Source organism: Capricornis sumatraensis, chromosome 1 (assembly GCF_032405125.1).
Source record: "Capricornis sumatraensis isolate serow.1 chromosome 1, serow.2, whole genome shotgun sequence".
In the NCBI taxonomy this organism is placed as follows: Eukaryota; Metazoa; Chordata; class Mammalia; order Artiodactyla; family Bovidae; genus Capricornis; species Capricornis sumatraensis.
In genome coordinates this window covers 248,877,997-248,899,773 of record NC_091069.1, presented here as the reverse complement: position 1 = coordinate 248,899,773, position 21,777 = coordinate 248,877,997, and the positions used below count along the sequence as shown (strand labels likewise).

Genomic DNA, 21,777 nt, shown 5'->3' with positions numbered 1-21,777 from the left:
CAAAGAATTGATGCTTTTGAACTGTGGCGTTGCAGAAGACTCTTGAGAGTCCCTTGGACTGCAAGGAGATCCAACCAGTCCATTCTGAAGGAGATCAGCCCTGGGATTTCTTTGGAAGGAATGATGCTAAAGCTGAAACTCCAGTACTTTGGCCACCTCATGCAAAGAGTTGACTCATTGGAAAAGACTCTGATGCTGGGAGGGTTTGGGGGCAGGAGGAGAAGGGGATGACAGAGGATGAGATGGCTGGATGGCATCACGGACTTGGTGGACGTGAGTCTGAGTGAACTCCGGGAGTTGGTGATGGACAGGGAGGCCTGGTGTGCTGCGATACATGGGGTCACAAAGAGTTGGACACGACTGAGCGACTGAACTGAACTGAATACAGTCAGTTAACTGTTTGTATAAGCTTTATATTATAGGACTATATGTAAAGTTTTTGAGAAAAAAAACAGTTCTGTTGCTAAAGTTATACAAATCACTGCACTGACTGTTGGCCCTTAGGGCAGAGGGGGCACCTTAGAGCAAGGACAGTAAGTGAGTGACTGCCCTTAGCTGGCTCCCTCTGACGGAGTAGGCCCTGGATTGGCTGCAGCCCCTGAGGTTCCCAGAGTCTCACATCCCAGGATCACCCTGAGCTGGTGCCAGGGTCGCGTACTGCTCCAGACACATGCAGAGCAGAGGGGTGGATGGGGAGGAGTCAGAGGAGTGACTACAGGCCCAGCTTCTCCTTTTCCAGCTTGGCCCAGGGCAGGATTCTTAACCTTGAGGCTCTGACTCTTCCCCTGCAGAGTGAGCATTGTCATACCAGGGTGAAGGCTTCATCATGACATACAGAGGGCCCAGTACACAGTAAGTGCTCAGCTAAGCGGCAGCTGTGATTACAGGAGGGCCCCTTGAAATTCACAGATATCTTCCCTGGAGATGGAGAGGCACCCCCTTGACCGTGCCAAGGCCACTTCCCCAAGCAAGAGGCGCCGAGGACACACAGCCTTGATGTCAACATGTCAGCATCTCTGGGTGGTTTCTATGTTGGGATATCGGTGCCCAAGCATCTGCCTATGTCAACATGCTAAGAACAAACTCTGCACCTGCTGGTTTTAGGTTAAACACCACCACTGCAATCACCTGAATCATCACCAACCCCCACCTCCACCGTCACCACCACCATCCCCACCGTGACCACCATCTCTTACTCCATCATCATCACCACCAACACCAACAACAACATCTAATGTGGCTGAGTTCACACTCTGGCCAAAACCTGAGCCAAGCGTCTTACATCCTGTGACCCTGGGTCCTTGGAGCATCATCATCCCCTCAGCTCTCACATGAGAGCTCTGACACAGAGAGAACCTGGCCTGGCCAGGTCTGTGTGGTCCTGGATATAAACTTGGCCACCTGGCTCCAAGTCCAGAGATGCGTGCAGTGCTGAAATGAGACTTTAACATTGGTCCTAATGGGAAGCAGAGGTGGTCACTTGGCCTCTTTTCTGCTGTCACTCCCCCTTAGCGGTATCTATATTCTGTCTGCCTTGTTCTTAAATTACTGATATTTCTAATCACCTACTTGGAGTGAATATTGATTTGGATCCCACTCTTGGAAGAAGACAAACCAATCCAAATTCCTTCCCTTTGTCTATCAGACCATGATTCATTTTTATAGCTTTTATAAACTATTAAGCTTTTATAGGGCTCTGTCTTCCCTCAAAGCAAACCAGAGTATTTCAGTCTGGCCCCGATGCCCATGCTCCAGCTCCACGAGTTAGCACTCACCAGGCCAGCTGTCAGGAGAGCTGAACGCCAACTCAGTGGTGGTTTTGCTATCTCTGGGGGAATTGAAAGCTGAATTTCTATTGCTTTTTCAGCACCTGGGAATTATGAGTGTTTAATATATAAAACAAGCTACAAAGAGACCAAGACCCAAATCCCACATTTAACTTTCTTTTTACCTTCCCTCAAGAAATACACATTTTCACCAGAGGAGAGATTGTAGGCCATCTCCCCATTCAACCATGTATATCTGCAATTCCTCTGCCGTCTACCTCAAATTATAAATTACATACATAAAGGTGAGTATAATGTTCATTCCATCCTGCCCCTTGTTTCTAGAACATGTTACAATAGTGTCACATTCAGAATGGATCACTACTAACCACCAGGCAGGCAATCACAGCTTCTTTGTCTAAGATAAAATCTGAATTAGGCCTCATTTCTCTTTCCAATTTAAGAGGTATTTTTCCGGCCCTGTCATTTGAAAACATATAAAATAAAAACAAAAAACTACCATTTATTACTCTGAACCAGACACATTACGTACGTTCCCTGAAAAGAAAAAAAAAAGAGAGAACTTTTATCCATAATGGAAATGCTCTGTTACTACAAAAGCCAAAGGCCTGGCATAACGGAACCTCAGTGCCCACCTCCCAACTTCCACATTAGCAACACGAGATCCATCCTGCCTTCTCTGTCTCCCAGCTTCTCCCTCCATCAGGGTTATCTGAAAGCTCATTTTAGACATATTATTTCGTGCTCGTGTTTCAGCGTGGGTCTCTAAAATATAAGATCTCTTTCTTAGGGTTTAAGATAAGCCACAGTACTACTGTCAGATGCAAAGAAAACTGACAATTTCCCTTATTATTTCTCAGATGTCAGAGATCTATCTTTAGGGCATGTTTTGAGGACCATAAGTAATATGTCTTCCCTGACAAATAAATGACAAGGAACGCAAAGGGGATGAAAAAAATGGATAGAAAGAGGCCAAGGGTGATGGCAAGTAAATGCACCCTGTGGATCCTGACTTGAAAACAAGTGTGTGCATATACGTGTGTGTGTGTAAGAAAGAGAGAATGGTCCCCTTTTCTTGCCACTTATTTGTCTTCAATTCTTAAAGCAAGCTTTAATGGTGGGGACTGTTATTCCTATGTTGCAGATACTAAGGTTCAGAGAGGGGAGGAGCCCTTCTTCCGAGGTCACATAGCAAGTGAGCAGGGTTGAAAAGGAAGGGCAGCTGCCAGTCCAGCGGCAGGTGATGGTCAGAGCGAGGGAGCGGGGAGGAGCTGGCGGCTCAGTGTGATAAACCATCTCAGATGACGGAGACCAGCGGTGGGTGAGGCCAGGAATCATGGATGCACTTGGGAGGCAGCATACGCCGTGCAAAGCCTCCTGGAGCTGTGACAGGGTGAGCCTGGGGTGAATGCAGAGATAGGCCCCAAATCCCAACCTCGTTGCAGAGCCTGCAAGGTCGGGAGGAACCCGCCGAGGAAACGCCTCCAGGCTGGGCATCGGGACCTGACTCTGTTCCTTCTTGAATAAACTGTGTACTGCAGGCAAGTCTCCCAACATCTCTAGTCTCCGACATCTCATCCTCAGAGTGGACAACACCAGCTCCACCTGCTTCAGGGTGTTGGGGGGCTCCCTTGGGCAGCCTCTGCCCTAAGCCCCACATGCTGGGATGACCACCTCACCCCATGGGTGAGATTCCTTCTCCCCGAGAGGCACAGTCGCCACACGGGCCTGAAGCCCGCCCTCCTGGTTTACCGGCTCTGCTTCTCATGGACTCTAGGGTCATGGGCAAATGCCTTACCCTCTTCAATGCATACCTTCCTCATCTGCTACATAGGGAAGATACACAGCCTCTACAGAACACTTCCCAAGACTTCTGGGATGTGTTAAGCATGATCCAAACGTGTGCCAGGCAGGTACCAGCCCCATTTACAGATGTGAAAACTGAGGCCCAAGATCATACAAGCAGCATGGGACACTGGTGGAGGCAAACTCCATTCTGCTGAAACCTGGGCCATGGGAAAAGCAACCCAGCGGGTGGGAGGGTGACTTGAGGCTGATGTTCTGAAGCACATCACCTCTCTAGCATCACCTTCTCTGGGGTCCAACACACAGGAGGCCTTCAATAAACGTCTGTTAGGCAAGAGCATTTGAGAGGCACATTGGTCTCGCATGGCATGAGTTAATACAATCAAATGCAGAGCAAGATCTGCTGGGGAAGCAGAGAGACATCTAAGCCCGTCCTGTCACCTGTTGCCAGGGGCAGGGGATGCGGTGATGTTCACATCACACATGAAACTAAGGGCAGACGGGACATGTCTGTGAAAGAGGGTCGGCCGGGAGGGTCGGGTGGACCACAGGAGCACGGGCACGGGCTGGGGCTGCAGGGAAGATGCGACCCCCTCGCTCTGCCCCATGCACACTCCAGACCAGCGATCCCGTGGGGTTTAGGGCACAGCGACCACATGCAGAGAGCCTGTGGAGCCCAGGAAACGTGGGGCCAGCTGAAGCTGGAATGTGTTTACAACCATGTAGCTGACATCCCTGCAGTCCCTGAATAATGGCCCACTCCCTCCAGTATTCCTGCCTGGAGAATCCCATGGACAGAGGAGCCTGGTGGGCTATAGTCCATAGGGTCGCAAAGAATCGGACATGACTGAGCAACTGAACACACCCCACAGATTGTTGTTGTTTAGTTGCTAAGTCGAGTCTTTATCATCCCATGGACTGTGGCCTGCCAGGCTCCTCTGTCCATGGGATTCTCCAGGCAAGAACGCCAGAATGGGTAGCCATTTCCTTCTCCAGGAGATTTTCCTGACCCAGGGATCAAAGCTGACTCTACGACATTGGCAGGCGGAGTCTTTATTGCTGAGCCACCTGGAAAGCCCATGCCCCTGAGAGTTACCCTCCCCCCAACCCCAGGAACCTGTGAATACTGCCCTATAGTCTCTGCAGGTGTGCTTAGATCAAGGCTCCTGAGACAATCCTGGATGATGTGTTGCTGCTGCTAAGTTGCTTCAGTCGTGTCCGACTCTGTGCGACCCTATAGACAGCAGCCCACCAGGCTCCCCCGTCCCTGGGATTCTCCAGGCAAGCACACTGGAGTGGGTTGCCATCTCCTTCTCCAATGCATGAAAGTGAAAAGTGAAAGTGAAGTCGCTCAGTCGTGTCCGACTCTTGGCGACCCCACGGACTGCAGCCTACCAGGCTCCTCCGTCCATGGGATTTTCCAGGCAAGAGTACTGGAGTGGGGTGCCACTGCCTTCTCTGCTGGATGATGTAGGTGGGCCTAAGTGAAATCACAGTCACCAGGGAGGCGGGGTGAGAGCTAACAACACACAGAGGAGACGGTGATGTGAAGAGTGTGAGGCAAACACGACCTGGAGGATACTGGCCTTGAAGACTGGAGGGCTATGGCCACAAGCGGAGATCTGCCGGCAGCCCCAGATGCGGGAAGAGGCAGGGAACGGATGCTCCCCCAGGGCCTCTGCCAACACCTTGACTCTGACCCCAGTGAAGCTCATTTAGGACTTTCAGCCTCTAGCACTGAGAAAGAATACATTTCTGTTCTTCTTGGTTATTCTGTTTGTGGCAATTTGCTACAGACGCCCCAGGGATCTGGCACCCTTGACCTTCATTCTGGGATGGCTGGAATCTCTTTTGCAGGTGATAGGAGTTCTTTAGAGAGCTGGACCATAAAGAAGGCTGAGTGCCGAACTGATGCCTTGGAACTGTGGTGTTGGAGAAGACTCTTGAGAGTCCCTTGGACTGCAAGGAGATCAAGTCAGTCAATCCTAAAGGAAATCAACCCTGAGTATTCATTGGAAGGACTGACGCTGAAGCCGAAGCTCCAATACTTTGGCCACCTGATGCAAAGAGCTGACTCAATGGAAAAGATCCTGATGCTGGGAAAGACTGAAGGCAAGAGGATGAGGTGGTTGGATGGCATCATCGACTCAATGGATATGAGTCTGAGCAAACTCCAGGAGATGGTGAAGGACAGGGAATGCTGGTGTGCTGTAGTCCATAGGGTTGCAAAGAGTGGGACACGACTGAGCGATTGAACAACAGTGAGGAGTCCTTGATGCTATGTGAAGTGTGGAGTGCATACAGGACTGGGATAAAGCTTCAGGACTGGACCAGGGAAGGACAGGTTGAAGAGAGGAGACACTGATGGCTTGGAGGGTCAAAGGCTGTGATTTCCCCACCTTCCGTAAGAGCTGCTGTGGGTGTGGGGCAGGGAGGTGGAGAGGCTGGAGGGAACAGTGCCCAGTTGGAGGAATTCCGTCCTGGTTAGGGATGTTCACCAGCAGGACTAGGCCACCCAGACGCTGTAAACCCCCGCCTCCTCGGGCTCAGTGGGATCTCAGGGCCCATTTCCCACCCAGTCGGCAGCCGCCTTCTCCCCACGAAACCCATTTGTCACGGCTGAGCCACTCAGCACTCTTGCCATCTCTCTGGGTTACTCTGTGTTTTTTTTTCACTTCTGGTGTCTTCATTGTTATAAATAATGGATCACAGGCGACTGAAAATGCAGAAAGCGACGAACTAAAAGAATAACAAATGTGCTGAGACAGGGCTGGAGGTGAGGACGTTTCCCAAGGTTTCGAATCTGCTCTCCTTCTCGAGCTCTAACCCCAGTGAGAGGCAGCTTGTGACCCAGAGCCCAGTGCTCTGCTGCAGCAGAACTCTGAATGTGGTCCCGGGGATCCACTCCAGGCTCAGGGCTCCTGGGTGTCCCAGGGCAGGGAAGAGTGCAAAAGGGAAGGTGCCGGGGAGGACCTGGGGCCCTGGGGACCATCCACGAGGAGCCTGGTTCCAACACGCAGCCTCTCCCACCCTGTCTCAAAGCAGATGAAGAAGGTGGGGGTTGGGCAAGGGCAAAAGACAAGAAGAAACCACGTGAAAGTGAGACCTAGGACTGGAAGGTGGGACGGACCCCTCCCTCCAGCTCAGGTCAGACCTCAGCAGACCTGGGAAGCAGGCATCCGGTTCCATCATCACTTCCTGGCAGGAATGAATCGGGGATCCGGGGATCTGGGGTGTCTAGGGAAGCTGTGCCTTTCAGCCTTTTCCAGAGAAGGGTCCAGGCTTTCCGGGCTGTATTTGGAGAAAAGTCTTTAAGGAGGTAATTAAGTTAAAATTAGGCAACTGTATGAGTTTCCTGGGGCTGTTGTATTCATTGGCCAAGACCTTTTGGGTTTTTTTGTACAATGATGTGAAAAACCAGGAGGAAATCTTTGGTCAACCCAATAACAAGATACCACAAAAGGGCAGCTTAAACCCACAGAAGTTCATCCTCAGCTCTGGAGGCTGAAGTCTGCAGTAGAGGTGGCGGTGGGTTTGGGTCCTTCTGAAAACTCTCAGGGAGGATCCATGCTGTCTCTCTGCAGTTTGGACAGTGGCCAGCACCGCCGGGGCTCCTTGGCTTGTGGACGCATCAGCCCAGGCTTTGCCTCCACCATCTGTTCTCTGAACGGGCACATCTCCCTCTTCTTCAAGGACAGTCAAGTCCAGCCCCATCTCATCTCATCTTGCTTACATCAGCAAATAACCTATTTCCAAACATAGTCCATTCACAGGTTGTTGGGGGGGCGGGTGCGGTCAGAACATGGCCTATCTTTTGACACAATTCACCAAAAACATTGGGAACCCCCAGGAACAAGGCAAGATGAGGTGACAACGTGGGCAGACAGGAACTGGCCAGAGGAACCTGGGCCATCAAACAGACACCCTGGTGAGCAACGGTGATCACATCGAGATGGGAGGCGGGGAAGGAAGGCTGCTGAACAGAGCTGGCCGTGGGGCATGGGGGAGCCGACGAGCTTCCAAGTGCAGTGGAGAGAGGCCTTCCTTCTTCCCTCCATCCCCTGCTGCATTTCCTTTTCTTTTTATTGTTTGAAATTTCATTAGAAAAATTGAGCATGCAACGTTATGTGCCGCCTGGATGGGAGGGGCGTGGGGAGGAGAATGGATACACGTATGTGTATGACTGAGTCCCTTGGCTGTTCACCTGAAACTATCACAACATTGTTAATCAGCTAGCCTCCAATACAAAATAAAAAGAAAGAAAAAGAAAAAATAGTTTTCGTGCGAGAAAACAAACGTCTCTGGGCATGGGCAATGGTAGCCTCCAACCCCACTGTCCAGCTTCTTACCCAGCCAGAGGCCAGTGTCCACCACCCAGAGAAAACCCCAAAGGGCCCCCCTACAGGTGCTATAAGTGCCTCCAAAGATCAGGGTTTCTGCTCGGTGCTGCTGGACTTTCAGGGGTGCTTGTCCTTGAGGTAACATCGGCCGGGCAGTGTCTCCCGGGCCACACTGAGACCCACATTGTCCCAGGTTGCACGGCACCCATGTCAACCAGCATGTGGAGGCCGTGTGACCCGAGCAGCCTCTGCACCGAACCAAACAGTTCCTCTCGGGTACACTGCTCCTAAAGTCTAATGCCTGGGGCTCACGGCACTTGGTTGAAAGCTGATACCCCCATGGCTCCTTCTTCCAGAAGCCAAGCCTGGTGTTGCAGAGGAGGGTGGGAGCTGGAGGGGTCACCGCAGGGCTGGAGACAGAGTCAGAGACCCCAGACCCAGAGAGGGCCCCGGCTACAGCACCAACATGAGAGACCCAGGGTCCTCCATCCCAAGAGAGGCCCTGGGCTTCGGGGAAGGGACTGGAAGGAGAGCAACTGGGCATAAGATGAGTTGGGAAAACCAGGGTGTGGAGCTCCACACTCCGTCACATTCCGGGGGGGAAATATGGGGGCGCAGGGAGCAGGGGTCAGGTGGAAGGAAGTCTCCACATGTCCGTAGTTCAGAACATCAGCTGCGTCTGGCAGTTCATGAAGCCCACACCCTCCAGACTTGTTTACCGAAGCCCACAGACTCGGATCCCGATGATCAGAGCTTAACACCCTAGGCGCCTGGGATGGGCACCTGAGTCTCGCGCTGAGAAGGGCCGCCCTCGGCCTCCACCCACCCACAAGGCTGCTGCTCCTCCGCCACCCAGGCGTCACCTGCACAGGTGTGTGCTCTCCACTCCCCGAGGCCGTGACCCGTCTCATCCACCTTTTCCATCAGTGCCACCAGCACTGCTTCAAGAAACATTCCTGGAGGGAATTCACTGCTTCTACACGTTTCCCCATTATAACTTGGCCACCAGAAGTGCCCTCCACACCCTCATTCCTTGGAACATTCTGTGCGTCTCTGCCCAGAGGGCACAGATGCCATCTCTCATCTCTGCTCTTTGTGGCTCAGCCTTCAAAACACCACATGCAGAATCGATCTCCCATGCATGCTGGGCCACGGCTGCACATCCTGGCGGCTCCAGGGGGCGTCCTGGGCCATCCCTGGAGTCACGCGTTTCAGTGCTCCTTGTATTTGCTTCCAGCTTTCAATTTTTCTGTTATTAACAGCAACGGTAAGACATTTGAGGCTTACATAAGAAGCTTCATTGAGAGATTTTTTTTTAGAGTATGTATGACCATTAATTTTGAGTCTTTAAGCACTGCCCATATCTCAAGTTTTCCCCCTGTGAAGCTTACATAACACAACTCTGAGCAAAAACATCTTGGGGGCTGCTCCCCAAAGCACTCTGGAACTGGGGCGTGCAACAGACAGGCTCCAGACAAGCCACCAGCCACACCCGGCTGCTGCGGCTGACAGTCAGCCTTTACGTAACAAGGAACGACGCTCAGCGTGAGCTGCTTTTGCAAATGTAAACTGCAGGTGGAGAGATTGTTGAAGATCTCTAGATGATCATGTCAAATGCATGGCCTCTTTTTCTGTGATTTGTAACGCTGTGAAACTAAAAACAACAACAAAAAATCCCCAAGGCAGAAGCTGTGAGGATAAAGGCAGCCTGAGTCACTGGGTTCCGCTAAATGTTCTGCTTACAGAATGAATCAATATGATGTGCAGCCGGTCTCAGGGATGCCTGAGTCCCCTGGACATCAGCTGGGTACCCGGAGCCTGCGGGGCTGGGCGTGGTGATGGGAGGGTGGTGGCCGCTTGCCTTGCGGCTGTGTTCTCTCTGGGCTAAACTGAGGAGGATCTGCCTGTGACAAATGGTCCTAACTCCCACCATCCACAGGTGGGTTCTGACTTTGTCTCCCTGAAGCTCCCCTACCCCGAACCCCCATAGGACCAGGCAGCTCTCCCAGGCTGCACTCGAGGGGCAGAGGGCCTGGGTTTGGGGGGTATAGTCAGTGGACAAAGGAAGACAGCGAGTCCCGCCAGGCTACAGGGGCCAGTGACTGGCCAAGCATGCTCCACACACAGCTCGCTTCCACAAAAAGGCTTCTTCCGCCTATAAAATTACTGTTAAGTGTTTGTGAGTATCTCTACAACTCCTTCCAGCAGAATAAATGAACCAGAGGCCTAGAAACGCTAATGCAGCTGGAGCGTGTGCAGACACGCAGGCTGCCCCGCGTCACTACCCGGGCTGGTGGTCCCGGTGCATCCAAGCCGAGAGCCTGCACTGGGGGGTCATGTGCCCTCTTCCCACCCTCCCTCCTCACTGCAGTCCCCACAGAGCGCCGCCTCAGAAACAGTCGGAGGATAAATGAAAGGCATTCCCGGTCTCGTCTTTCCTGGAAAGAATGGGGGGAGTGTGGCCTGGGGGCCAATCTGGGGAACACAGTCACCAGCGTCATTGAGCGGGACGCACTCGTGGGGCTGGCCCGGCCCTTCGTTCCATGGGGCATGCCTGGATATGGCCCTGGGCCTGGAACGATGGGGAGACGCACAAGGCCAGGGGTCTCGGGAAGGCTCCCCCAACAAGACACAGAGATCTGGCAATTCAAATCCGTGACACAGATGAATAAAAATAAAAACCACGTGACCTTACAGAGCACACACCACGCGCCACCCCATTTCAGCACACGGCATACACACTTGAATTTCATCACAGCCACCCTGCAAGGTGGACGCTTGCTTCCCCCCAGCACACAGATGAAGACACTGAGGCACGTAACCTGCCTGCACACTCACGGGTACAAACGCACACAAACTGCACCCCTCCCTGAATTGATGCTCTTGATGCTGATGTCATGCTGCCGGTAAACGGACTGAGTGTAATCGCAATCAGAAAAGCATCTGTCTTCCCTGAACAGTTTACTCTCATCCCCGCCTGCAATACATCACACTTCATGGACCACGCTGCAAACACCCGCCGGAGATGAACACAACCAGGTCTGGAAAACGGGAGGACTCTGGGAACACAACGTTTTCCAGAAGACACAATAATGCACCACTGCAACAGACCTACTCTTTGCAAACTGAGGAGAGAAGAGGGGAAATGATTCAGGTTTACAAGATAGCAGGCAGATTCACTGATGAATAAATGGGTCAGCAAGATGTGGTCCATCCACACAGGGCAATCTGACTCAGCCTTAAAGAGGAAGAGCATTCTGACACCTGCCACAACTTGGATTAGCCTCAAGGATGTGATACGCAGGGAAAGAAGCCAGCCATGAAAGGACAAATACTATACGACTCCCCCTTCTACAGGGGGTCCCCAGAGAGGTTCAGATTTACAGAGACAGTAGACAGAGTCACTGGTGCCAGGGTCTGTGGACGGGGACAGAAAGGCAGTGTTTAGTGGGGACAGAGTTTCATTTGGGGAAATGCAGAAGTTCTGGAGATGGATGGTGGGGATGGTTGCACAACAGTGCGAATGAATTAACGCCTCTGAATGGTACACGTAAAATGGTGAAGATGGTAACATTGTATGTTATGCGTATTTTACTACAATTTTTAAAAATTAAAAAAAAAATATTAGGCAGGGAATCTGAACCCAGATGAACAGAACATTCAGGGTCTTCTTTAATCGTGTCTAGACTGAGTTAAAAAGCAGACACATCACTCTTCCGACAAAGGTCTATACAGTCAAAGCTATGGTTTTTCCAGTAGTCATATATGGATGTGAGAGTTGGACCATAAAGAAGGCTGAGTGCTGAAGAACTGATGCTTTCAAACTCTGGTGTTGGAGAAGACTCTTGAGAGGCCCTTGGACTGCAAGGAGATCAAACCAGTCAATCCTAAAGGAAATCAACTGTGAACATTCACTGGAAGGTCGGCTGCTGAAGGTGAAGCTCCAATACTTTGGCCACCTTTTGCTAAGAGCTGACTCACCGGAAAAGACCCCGATGCTGGGAAAGATTGAGGGCAGGAGAAGAGGGTGACAGGGGATGAGATGGTTGGATGGCATCACCAACTCAATGGACATGAGTTTGAGCAAGCTCCGCGAGTTGGTGATGCACAGGGAAGCCTGGCGTGCTGCAATCCATGGGGTCACAAAGAGTCAGGCAGGACTTGGCAACTGAGCACCAACAGACAGAGTCAGGTGCTGAAAGTTTCTGTTTGGGCAAAAGTTCCCACTGGGTGAAGAGCTCTGGGAATCAAGGAGATGTGGCACCTGGCGGAGGTGATGGAGCCGGTGCAGGGGACAGGCAGGCAGGAGCAGGGCCAAGGCACGCGACCACACCATCAACTGCAGACATTACTTTTCTGAGACTGAAAATGCTTGGTGCCATCTCCAAGGCAGCTGAACGCACTGTGCAGTGATCCACAGCACAGCTGTAAACTGGTGCCCAGGGAGACATGCGTGCACTTTTTAGACTCCTGCAGCTGTATCTTCAGGTGTGCATGGTCTTAGAATACACTTTTCTCAGAAAGACTCACAACCCTGGAAATGCAAATAGCCACAAAAGCATGAGGAAACAGCCCGGTGAGCCAAGCAAGAGGCTCCATGTCAACGCCTTTCGAGCTGGACCACTGACGTGCCCCTTCCATTGGCTGTGAGCCATCCCCGCCTGGAGCCCAGGCCTCTGTCCCACCCAGGCAAGGGCTGTGGGGCCCCTCTTCCATCTCATGGCCTGTCTGTTCTGAGAGGGGAGGGGTGGAGATGGAGCATGGAGAAATCCTTCAGTGGGGTGGGACTGGGCTACTTGTCACAAGGACACCTGAGGTCCCTCTGAGTCCTCTGGGGACCCTCTTAGACCTTCTTGCCAAAGTCTGCCCCCCCAGGCCCCAGGAGTGCAGCCTGCCAATCATAGACAGTAAACCCAGGACAAAGGTGCAGGGTCCCAGCCTGTAGTGACTCGAGGCTACCTGTCCACTCAGCTCCCGCTGCCCACAGCCGGGCTGGTGTCTGGGCCCCCATGGCTGGCACAGGGCTCAGCATCCTGGAGGCATCCCTTTCACCTCTTATCTGCACGTTGGTTCTGACGGGGCGCTCTGCCCGTGCTCCTCTTCCCTGATGCCCGGGGCTGTATTCTGCATGTTTCTGAGGCCAAGCAGCCCCTCAGCCTATAAGGGCTCTGGCGAGACCACTGGTGCCTTCGCTCAGGGCATGAGGTAGCCCTGCTGCCAATAGGCATCGCCTCTGCCAGGCTGGAGAAGGAGCTGCCTGGGCAGTGGGCCCTGGGGCCTCAGGGCCTTGGCACTGCCCCCTCTTTGTGATTATCTGTCGTAGTGGGCTCACAGATACGGAACTGACACCGAGGCACTGCCAGGCTCCTTCCAGAGTCTGCGAGGGGATAGGTCCCGGGCACAGGGAGGGGGGCCAGGGGACAAGATGCACTTCACTGAGCCTCTGCAGGGGGCCAGCTCTGCCCTGGGCTCCATGTGGGTGGTTTTCAGAGCCATCTGCATCACCCCATGGGGGGCGGGGCTCCAGCATCACACCCACCTCATCGAGGAGAAGGTGACCTCCCTGGGGGCTTCCCCTGGCAGAGCCGGGCACTGAGATGCTGTGTCCAGCACCAGGGCCTCCACCCACCAAGTAGGTGACTGCGGAGAGCAGCCCTGCCCCCTGCACTCGGCCTACAAGGTCTCCACATCATTATCCGTCAACCCCAATGGCATTAGCGGGTTTCGGGCCCCCAGCCAACCCCCTCCCAGGGCCTCCAGGTGTCAGGCACTGTCTGGCTTAAGAGGCCTCCAACCATAGCCCGTGGGAAGAAGGAGGAAGATCTGCAGCCTCCTGGGTCCCCTGTGGCCTCGGGCTAGAACGCATGAGACCGTGCGCCTGAGAGGCTGTGTTGGGGAGCACCAGTACGTCCCTCTGGAGTCAGGTGGCTGCACTCTAGCGTCTGATCTATGTGGTGAAGAGAGACTGAAAATGGAGATGCGCCAATGTTCACAGCCCAGCTGGAGACAGGGTCATTGCGGGCGAGGGGCAGGGTCTCTGCCCCATGATGACTGGGGCTGCCTCCATTTACACTGAAACCCCGAGAGGGTGTGGAATGACCCCCTTTCTCCAGCTTCCTTGGCTGCAATTAGCTTGTGTTGCTGCTGTTGCTGCTGCTGCTGCTAAGTCGCTTCAGTCGTGTCTGACTCTGTGGGACCCCATAGACGGCAGCCCACCAGGCTCCCCCGTCCCTGGGATTCTCCAGGCAAGAACACTGGAGTGGGTTGCCATTTCCTTCTCCAATGCACAAAAGTGAAAAGTGAAAGTGAAGTCACTGAGTCGTGTCCAACTCTCATCGACCCCATGGACTGCAGCCTACCAGGCTCCTCCGTCCATGGGATTTTCCAGGCAAGAGTACTGGAGTGGGGTGCCATTGCCTTCTCCATAGCTTGTGTTACCATTTCAAAATATCCTTTTAAAGCTCTTCCATTATGAACATTTAAAGGAAGATAAATGACTTTGCCAACAAAGGTCCATCTAGTCAAGGCTATGGTTTTTCCTGTGGTCATGTATGGATGTGAGAATTGGACTGTGAAGAAGGCCGAGCGCCGAAGAATGGATGCTTTTGAACTGTGCTGTTGGAGAAGACTCTTGAGAGTCCCTTGGACTGCAAGGAGATCCAACCAATCCATTCTGAAGGAGATCAGCCCTGAGATTTCTTTGGAAGGAATAATGCTAAAGCTGAAACTCCAGTACTTTGGCCACCTCATGCAAAGAGTTGACTCATTGGAAAAGACTCTGATGCTGGGAGGGATTGGAGGCAGGAGGAGAAGGGGACGACAGAGGATGAGATGGCTGGATGGCATCACTGACTCGATGGACGTGAGTCTGAGAACTCCAGGAGTTGGTGATGGACAGGGAGGCCTGGAGTGCTGCATGGGGTTGCAAAGAGTTGGACACGACTGAGCGACTGAACTGAACTGAACTGAAATGACTTTGCTGGGACTTCCTTTGGAGGGTGACCAAGGGGAGCCGCCGTCCACCTGGTGGTTATGTGAGGACCCAGACAGCAGCAAAGCCCAGAGAACTGTGGAGGGTTTTTTGGACGATCCCTGCACAGATGAGCCAAGACCCTGCCGATGGGCAGGGAAGGGAGGGTCTGAGTGAGGGGCGAGCCAGCACACGTCTGAGGTTGAAAGGGACCCTCCACTGGGCTTGGCCAGGTGGCCGGACAGACATCCCAGGAGGGGAGACATTTCATGAGCCAGGGAAGGACTCCAGGCCTCGCCACACTGATCACACTGGACAAGACTGTGGCAGGGGCACCCTTCAACAAACAGAGGACAGGACTGCCCTGAAGATGAGCAGCCAGCCTGAAAGGCCAAAGCCTGTGTCTGTGCCAAAGGCCGGCGAGGCTGACATCCTTGGAGGGAGCAGGGCTGGAGCAGGACGGGGAACATGGGGAGCCTGTAGCAGGGCAGGCAGAGCCAGGGCCCCCAGAGCAGGGAGGAGGGCCTGAGTCCCAGGGAAGCCACTGGGGAGGGGATGGCGGCCTGGCCCTGAAGGTCCACAGGGGCTAACTGCTGGCTCCCGAGGAATCCATGGCAGGGCCCGGGGCCCCACGTGGCAACAGAGCCAGGTTGAGAGGAAGGCACCACATGGAGAGGAGCCTCGGCAGAGGAGGGCTTAGCTCCAGGGGGCAAGAGGGGGAGCAGTCCCAGTGCGGAGGTGGGGGGACCCAACCACAACCAACCGTCGGGAACTGGGAACAGCCTTCTGCTGACATTTCAACAACTTCCCAGGGCTCTGTCTGCTCTTCCTTCCAGGCTTTTCTCATTTGTTCCATTATTTCACGGCAGAAACAACCAAGCAGAACTCAAGCGGCCGATGCCCATTGAGACCTGGATTCCAGCTACAGAGCGAGGCAGGGATGCAGCTCAGAGCGGCCAAGAGCACCTGGTGAGGGGCTCTCCCGCGGCGGTGGTGGGGTGGGGGGACATCGCTAGACAGGCAATGCACCAACAGGTCCCTTTCAGCGCCACTTACGATGGTCCCCAGAATGACTGCTCTTGCCCAGATAAGGCTTCTCACTAAGCCCAAGCCCAGGGCCAGGGATCCCACAAAGGCCTCACTCGGCCTCCCTCAGAAGGTGGGCAAACCCACACCCAGATGTGCCACCAGGCAGGAGTCCCTCAAGCTCCCTGATGCCAGTGGCATCATCTGTCTTGCCCCAAGCAACCCAGCCAAGCCCAACCCTCCTCCGGAGGCGGATGGGAGAAAGGAGCAGATTCTGAGGTGGGGGAAACCTTGGAGAGAAACAGCAAGCCCTCTGGGTGGGGGTAAGATGCATCAGCTCCAGAGAGGAGTCCGGACAGGAGGGTTCCCGGCTCCCACTCCCTCCTCCTTCAGCTGGTGCTGAGCGGTACCAGGTCCCACCCGTGCCCCCGACAAGTCATGGACCAGGAGACATGGACGGGTGTGCGGAGATGCAGCTGGCTGCGCAAGGTTGCCGCCCTGGCCTTTCGACAGTCACAGGCCGGGTCCTCCTGAGGCTGCCTGGCCTGGGAAGAGGGCCCCTTCCCAACCAGGCTGGTCTTCCCTAAGAAAGGAAGCCTCTTCATGGAAACCCACACGTAGCCAGCATCAGCCCATTCCACCAGCTGGGTCCTGCTGTGTCCCGTCCCTCACCGGGCGCCCTGCAACAGCAGCAGTTCAGTCTGTCCCTCCCGGGGGAAGCAGGATGGGGGGGGTTATGCAAAGGGGCCATGGCTTGGTGGGTCTCACCGAGCGCCATGAATGCCCCATTCACCCTGGACCCCAGCCCTCAGCAAGGAGCAGCTGCTCAGTGAACACGTGGGATAACTGAGTGATTTGCCCTGTCCACTCTGATTCCTGCAACAAGCAGGACGAGGAGCACCCCCACGCGGCAGTGGAGAAACGTGACTGAGGGAGGTTAGGGAACTAATCCAGATCTGAGGGGCTGGAAGTGGAGGCCCCAAGGAGGGACTGTCTCCCTGCATGCCTCTCCGTCCCCTTGGAGGCCACTTCCGGGTATACCCAGAAAGGACCCAGACCCGGGAAGATTAGCCCTGTCTGCCCACCCCGCCCCCAAGCCACCTATGCACAACCTCTGCAGGAAAAGCCCGCAGATGGAATATGGATCCTTCAAGGGAACCCCAGACCCCTGTGGCGGCCCCGCACTGGGTACCTGGGCGGGTGATGTGACCTGTATGCTCGAGTCTCCTTCATACCAAGGAAGCAGGGAACCAGTCACCGGGGAGCCACCAGTTTCTCTAAGAATCTGGAACACGTACAGCATTATCCCTAGGGTACATCCTCAGAGGGGACACTGGCAGGCCATCCCTTCGGACAACTTTAGATCTGCCCCCAGGCCGTGCTGGAGCAGATACTGTCTGAGAAGCCGCTGCTCTGAATGTTACCTTCTTCCTCCCCTTTGGGGCCCTCCCTGGGGGGAACAGGAAGGACCAGGAGCCGGAGAACTGGAGGGACGGAGTGCAGAAATAACGGAGTGCAGAAATAACGTGGGAGCCGCCGAGGGCCGACGGTTCCCCCCCCCCCACCCCGCCTCCCCAGGCTCTCCCCTCAAGAGTGACTTCCCCAGAAAGGAGAAGGGATGGATGAAAGGAAGACAGAGCACGACGGCATGCCGGGAACTTTGGGAATTAATCCAGCGCCTGGGACTTTAAGAAACCGCGGCCACTGAAAATGTTTCTGTAGGCGCTCTCAGCCCAGGATTTAAATTCCCAACTGAGCTGCTGGGTGTCAGTGTGAGGTAGGCTGGGGGTTAGGACTTCTAGCACACCCTCGGAACCCCAGATGATCCAGCTCTCCCCAGGGCTAAAGGTGCAGCCAGGAGCCCTACCCCACAGCCCCCTAGCACCAGCAGCAAAGGCAGAGGACACAGAGCAAGGTCAAGAAGCAGTGAAAGTGATGGCTGAGGTCTGAGGACCATGGTCTGCCTCCTCTCGTTTGTATCAAAGGGCATGGACCAACCACAGAGAACATCACACCTGCTGTGTTCCAGAGGGTTCCAGGCACTCAGTCTACTTGGCCTCCTTCACTGTTCACAACAGTCTACAAAGACAACGCTCTTGTCCCACCTTACTGGCCTGGAGGCCAGCTCAGGAGAGCTCAGGGTTAGGTGTCCAGGATAACAGAAAGCGGTGGAGTTGGCACTCCATATCAGATCTGGCCGCTCCTGAACACAGGTGCTCACTGTCTCCCAGGACTGCCTGCCTGGCTGCTTTTGTGGAGATCACCAGAACCTCGAGTATCTCAGCAGCAAAATGTCCCCAAGTACAGCCGAGTCAAGCCCACCACTCAGCACTCCCCTCCCTCAGGAGCCTGTCTTCCACTTGGCACCCACATCCCACTGGACTTCTCCAGGAAACCTTCAGGACATTCTTGGGAGGGAACTGTCACTTCTGATGCTGACAGCATCTCATCTCACCTCTTTCAAAAGATAAAAGGGGTCGAGCTTCGATAATTTTCCTCTGTTGGGATAGAAAAAGTGTGTGTGCTTGTGTGTATGTGTGTGTCTTTGCCTGTGTGTGTACATGAGTGTGTTTGTATGTGTGCATCTTTGCCTGTGTGTGTGCATGCGTGTGTGTTTGTGCTTGTGTGTGTGCGCCTGTGTGTATGTTTGCCTGTGTGTATATGTATGTGTGTCTATATGTGGTGTGTGCATGTGTGTGCATGTGTGTGCTTGTATGTGTGCATCTTTGTGTGTGTGCATGTGTGTGTGTTTGTGCTTGTGTGTGTGCCTGTGTGTATGTCTGCCTGTGTGTATGTGTGTCTATATGTGGTGCACGCCTGTGTGTGCTTGTGTGTATGTGTGTATGTTTGCCTGTGTGCGCTTGTGTGTCTATATGCGGTGTGTGCACGTGTGTGTGCCTGTGTGTATGTGTGTGGACACATTTTATGTGCACACTGTGTGTGGATGCATGTGCACACGTGTGTGTCCATGTGCACATGTCTGTGCACACGTGCCCATGGTGGAGCATGGGAGTACTCAGCGGAGGGCCCTTTCTCCCTCTGGGGAGGCTGTTAAATTCCTGTGCAGTCACAGATGTCCAGTCCTGGAAGCCAGGGGACCTGGGGGAGTCCTGCGCCTGGTGACCACTTGCCCTCGCTTCAGAGCCCCTGCTCCACGTTATCTGGTTCCAATGAAGCGGGCTATGGGGGGGGGAAGGGGAGCCCATACTTCTCCTTTCTTGGGATCAAGCAGGGGGTGGGGCGAGAGTGAGGCTGCTGGCAGAGGGTGTCTGAGAACCCCAGACACCCAAGCCCTGGCGCCTGCTCTGTGCCCGGCTGGGGCATCTCCTCCTGCTTCCCGGCTCTGGGTGCGCCTTGAGAAGAGCAAAGTGAGCCGTGGCGGATGCACGGCTTCCCTGGTGTCCAGCTGGAGCATTTCCCTCACTGTGGCCTTCCTCTCCCCCACCCCCCAGGACCTCAGAGGGGGCTTAGGGAAGCGTCCTCCAAGCCAGCTCTCTTTTTGTCCCTCTCTGCCAATCAGAAGCAGGAGATGGTCTGAATGCAGAGCTCATCCGGAGGGTCATCAGGTCTCTCCGCAGTCCCCAGGAGGTGAAGCAGCCCGGGTCACCCCCTCCAGGCTCAGGGCTGCCCACCTGCTGGGATGGGGAACCGAAGGGGTGGGAGATGACAGCCCCTGCCGTGCCAGCCTCCAGCGACACCCGCCCCAACCTGCTCCCCGCTAGGCAGGAAGCGGTGCCCGGCCCCCGCAGGGGCTTCGAGCTCCAGGCACCACCCGCCCCCCCTGTCCGGGGTGTCCGTCCCGCGGGTCTGCCCACCGGCTCCTGGGGCGACTGTTCCAGGGTCCTTCCACCGGAAATGAAAGGCTTAATGGGCCAGCCTCGGAACGTCGGAACTCAGCCTAACCAGATCTGTTACAAAGAAAGCTCTGCCCAAGGAAAGGAAAAAATACTCCCCTTGCGGTCGCCCCTTTCCACCGGGCCACGCGTGGGGACACCTGCCCCGCGGAGCCCCGCCGCCCCCCGCCCAAGTTGTCGGAGGCCGCAGCCGCCTCCGCGGACGCGCGGGCGCTGGACCGCGGACCCCTCCCCCGCCGGCGCCCCCTGGCCGGCCCCCACCCGCCACCGCGACCCCGCGCGGTCACCGGGGAGGAGCTGCCTGCGGGCGGGCACGGCGAGGGGCGCGCGGGGAGGGCGCTCGCAGCCCGGCGCGGGAGGCTGGGGAGGGGGCTACCTTCTGAATGCGTCCATCGATGTCCAAGTAGATGGCCTTGGGCCGGTAGCTGGAGGAGCCGGTTCCCATCTTGCCGAGCGCTGCACTTGGACTTTTTACTGTACTTTCTCGACGCCAGCCGCCGCGGGGAGGGCGGGGCGTGGGAGGAGGGGGCGGGCGGCGGGCGGACGCGGGGGCCAGCCAACCAGCGCGCCGCCGGGCGGGGCCGCGGGCTCGGCTCCTCCTCCTCCGCCTCCCCTCCTTTTCCTTCCCGCCCCCTCTCTCCTCTCTCCCCGGTTTACACTCCGTTCTCCTCCCCTCCCACTTTAAGGCACGCCCCCTCATCGTCCCTTTGACTCCAGCCGCCTTGGGAATCAGGGCCAAGTGGGTAGCCAGTCTCCGATTGCCCTCTGGACGGGTGCTCATAGTGAGTGACTCCCTCTGACTGCAAAGCTAGTCGCTTGCCCACGTGACCAGATTCCCATAGCGACCCCCTCTGGCTGCAGGGCTGGTCACCTCTCAGGTGACTAGATTCCCATAGCGACCCCCTCTGGCTGCAGGGCTGGTCACCTCCCTGCAAAGACAGTGCCCCATTAGGACCCTTTTGCTGCCAGTGGATGCTCCATCATCCATCAGCAGGCACCTGGCTGGCATGGGCCCCTAAGCTATTTGTGACCCAAGGACCACTTAAGCCTGGGGGAATCCCCTGGATCCATCTTTCCCTGCTGTGAGAGCCATCCTTATTTAATTTCAGTAGGAGATGGGAAAAGTTCCTTCTCCTTCAGGTACCTCCTTCCCCTAAGTTTGTGTACACCCTCGAGAGTGATCGCCTCTTCCAGCTGCACCCAGAGCTGAAATGGCAATTTTATTTCTGTCCTCGTGTAGCCACCCGCTATTTGCTGGCTTCAGCACTGTTCTGGTCGCCACCCCCCTTGTTAATTGCTACAGGGAGTGTAGGGGGGAAAAGGGAGGGATTACAGGCAGCTCTTGACCTGCAGATCCCAGTGGGGACTGCCTCTGCGGCTCCCCAGTTCTCTTGGGGGTGGGAACAAGTTTGGGGGAGGGCGGTGATGCTGAAGGGCTTTCAGCGCCTGTTGCTTTTGGAAGCCAGTGTAAAAAGCAGACAGAGAATGCAATTATTGTTTCATTTTAAGAGAATTCCAAGCCACTGCTTTCCATCTGTTGAATGTCTGGGGTTTGCTTACTGAGAGAGTGTCTGGGGCACATGGTCTCCTTCCTCCCTGCCTGTCTGCCTGGGCTAGGCTGACCATGGCCACAACCAGTGGTCTTTGCTTTTCCTTTCCTGACCATTTGGCCCTCACCTAGTGGATGGTCACTGGCTTTCCAGACTCCTCCTGGCAGTCTGGGGAGTTGGCCAGACTGGAGCCCTGTGCAGCATGGGGGTCATCATCTTCAGATTTGGATGGTCCAGCATATGTCACTTCATGTCCCCTGCCTGCTCTGGGGTGAGGTGGGAGGGCCGATTGGCTCTCAAGGAATGATGATGGTTTTGCTCTTGTCTCCAGTGCAGTGACGGGACCATGTCAGAGCCTGGGCACCACATGGTTTGCTTTAGACATGGCTGAGGATGAGAGGAGGAACTAGGAGGACTTTAGGTTGGAGGATCAAACCCCCTGGG

The 21,777-nt window shown here is 55.0% G+C and overlaps 1 protein-coding gene across 2 annotated transcripts in view; it reads right to left on the bottom strand.

Moving 5' to 3' along the window:
* Nucleotides 1-20,257, bottom strand: part of PDE9A (phosphodiesterase 9A) — a 105,813-nt gene extending 85,556 nt beyond the window's left edge. For both annotated transcript variants that reach the window (XM_068964768.1, XM_068964777.1), the window contains exon 1: nt 20,160-20,257. In XM_068964768.1, coding sequence (XP_068820869.1) covers nt 20,160-20,228 — 69 coding nt within the window. In that variant the 5' untranslated portion in view covers nt 20,229-20,257. The remainder of the gene's footprint in view (nt 1-20,159) is intronic.
* Nucleotides 20,258-21,777: the final 1,520 nt, after the last annotated feature.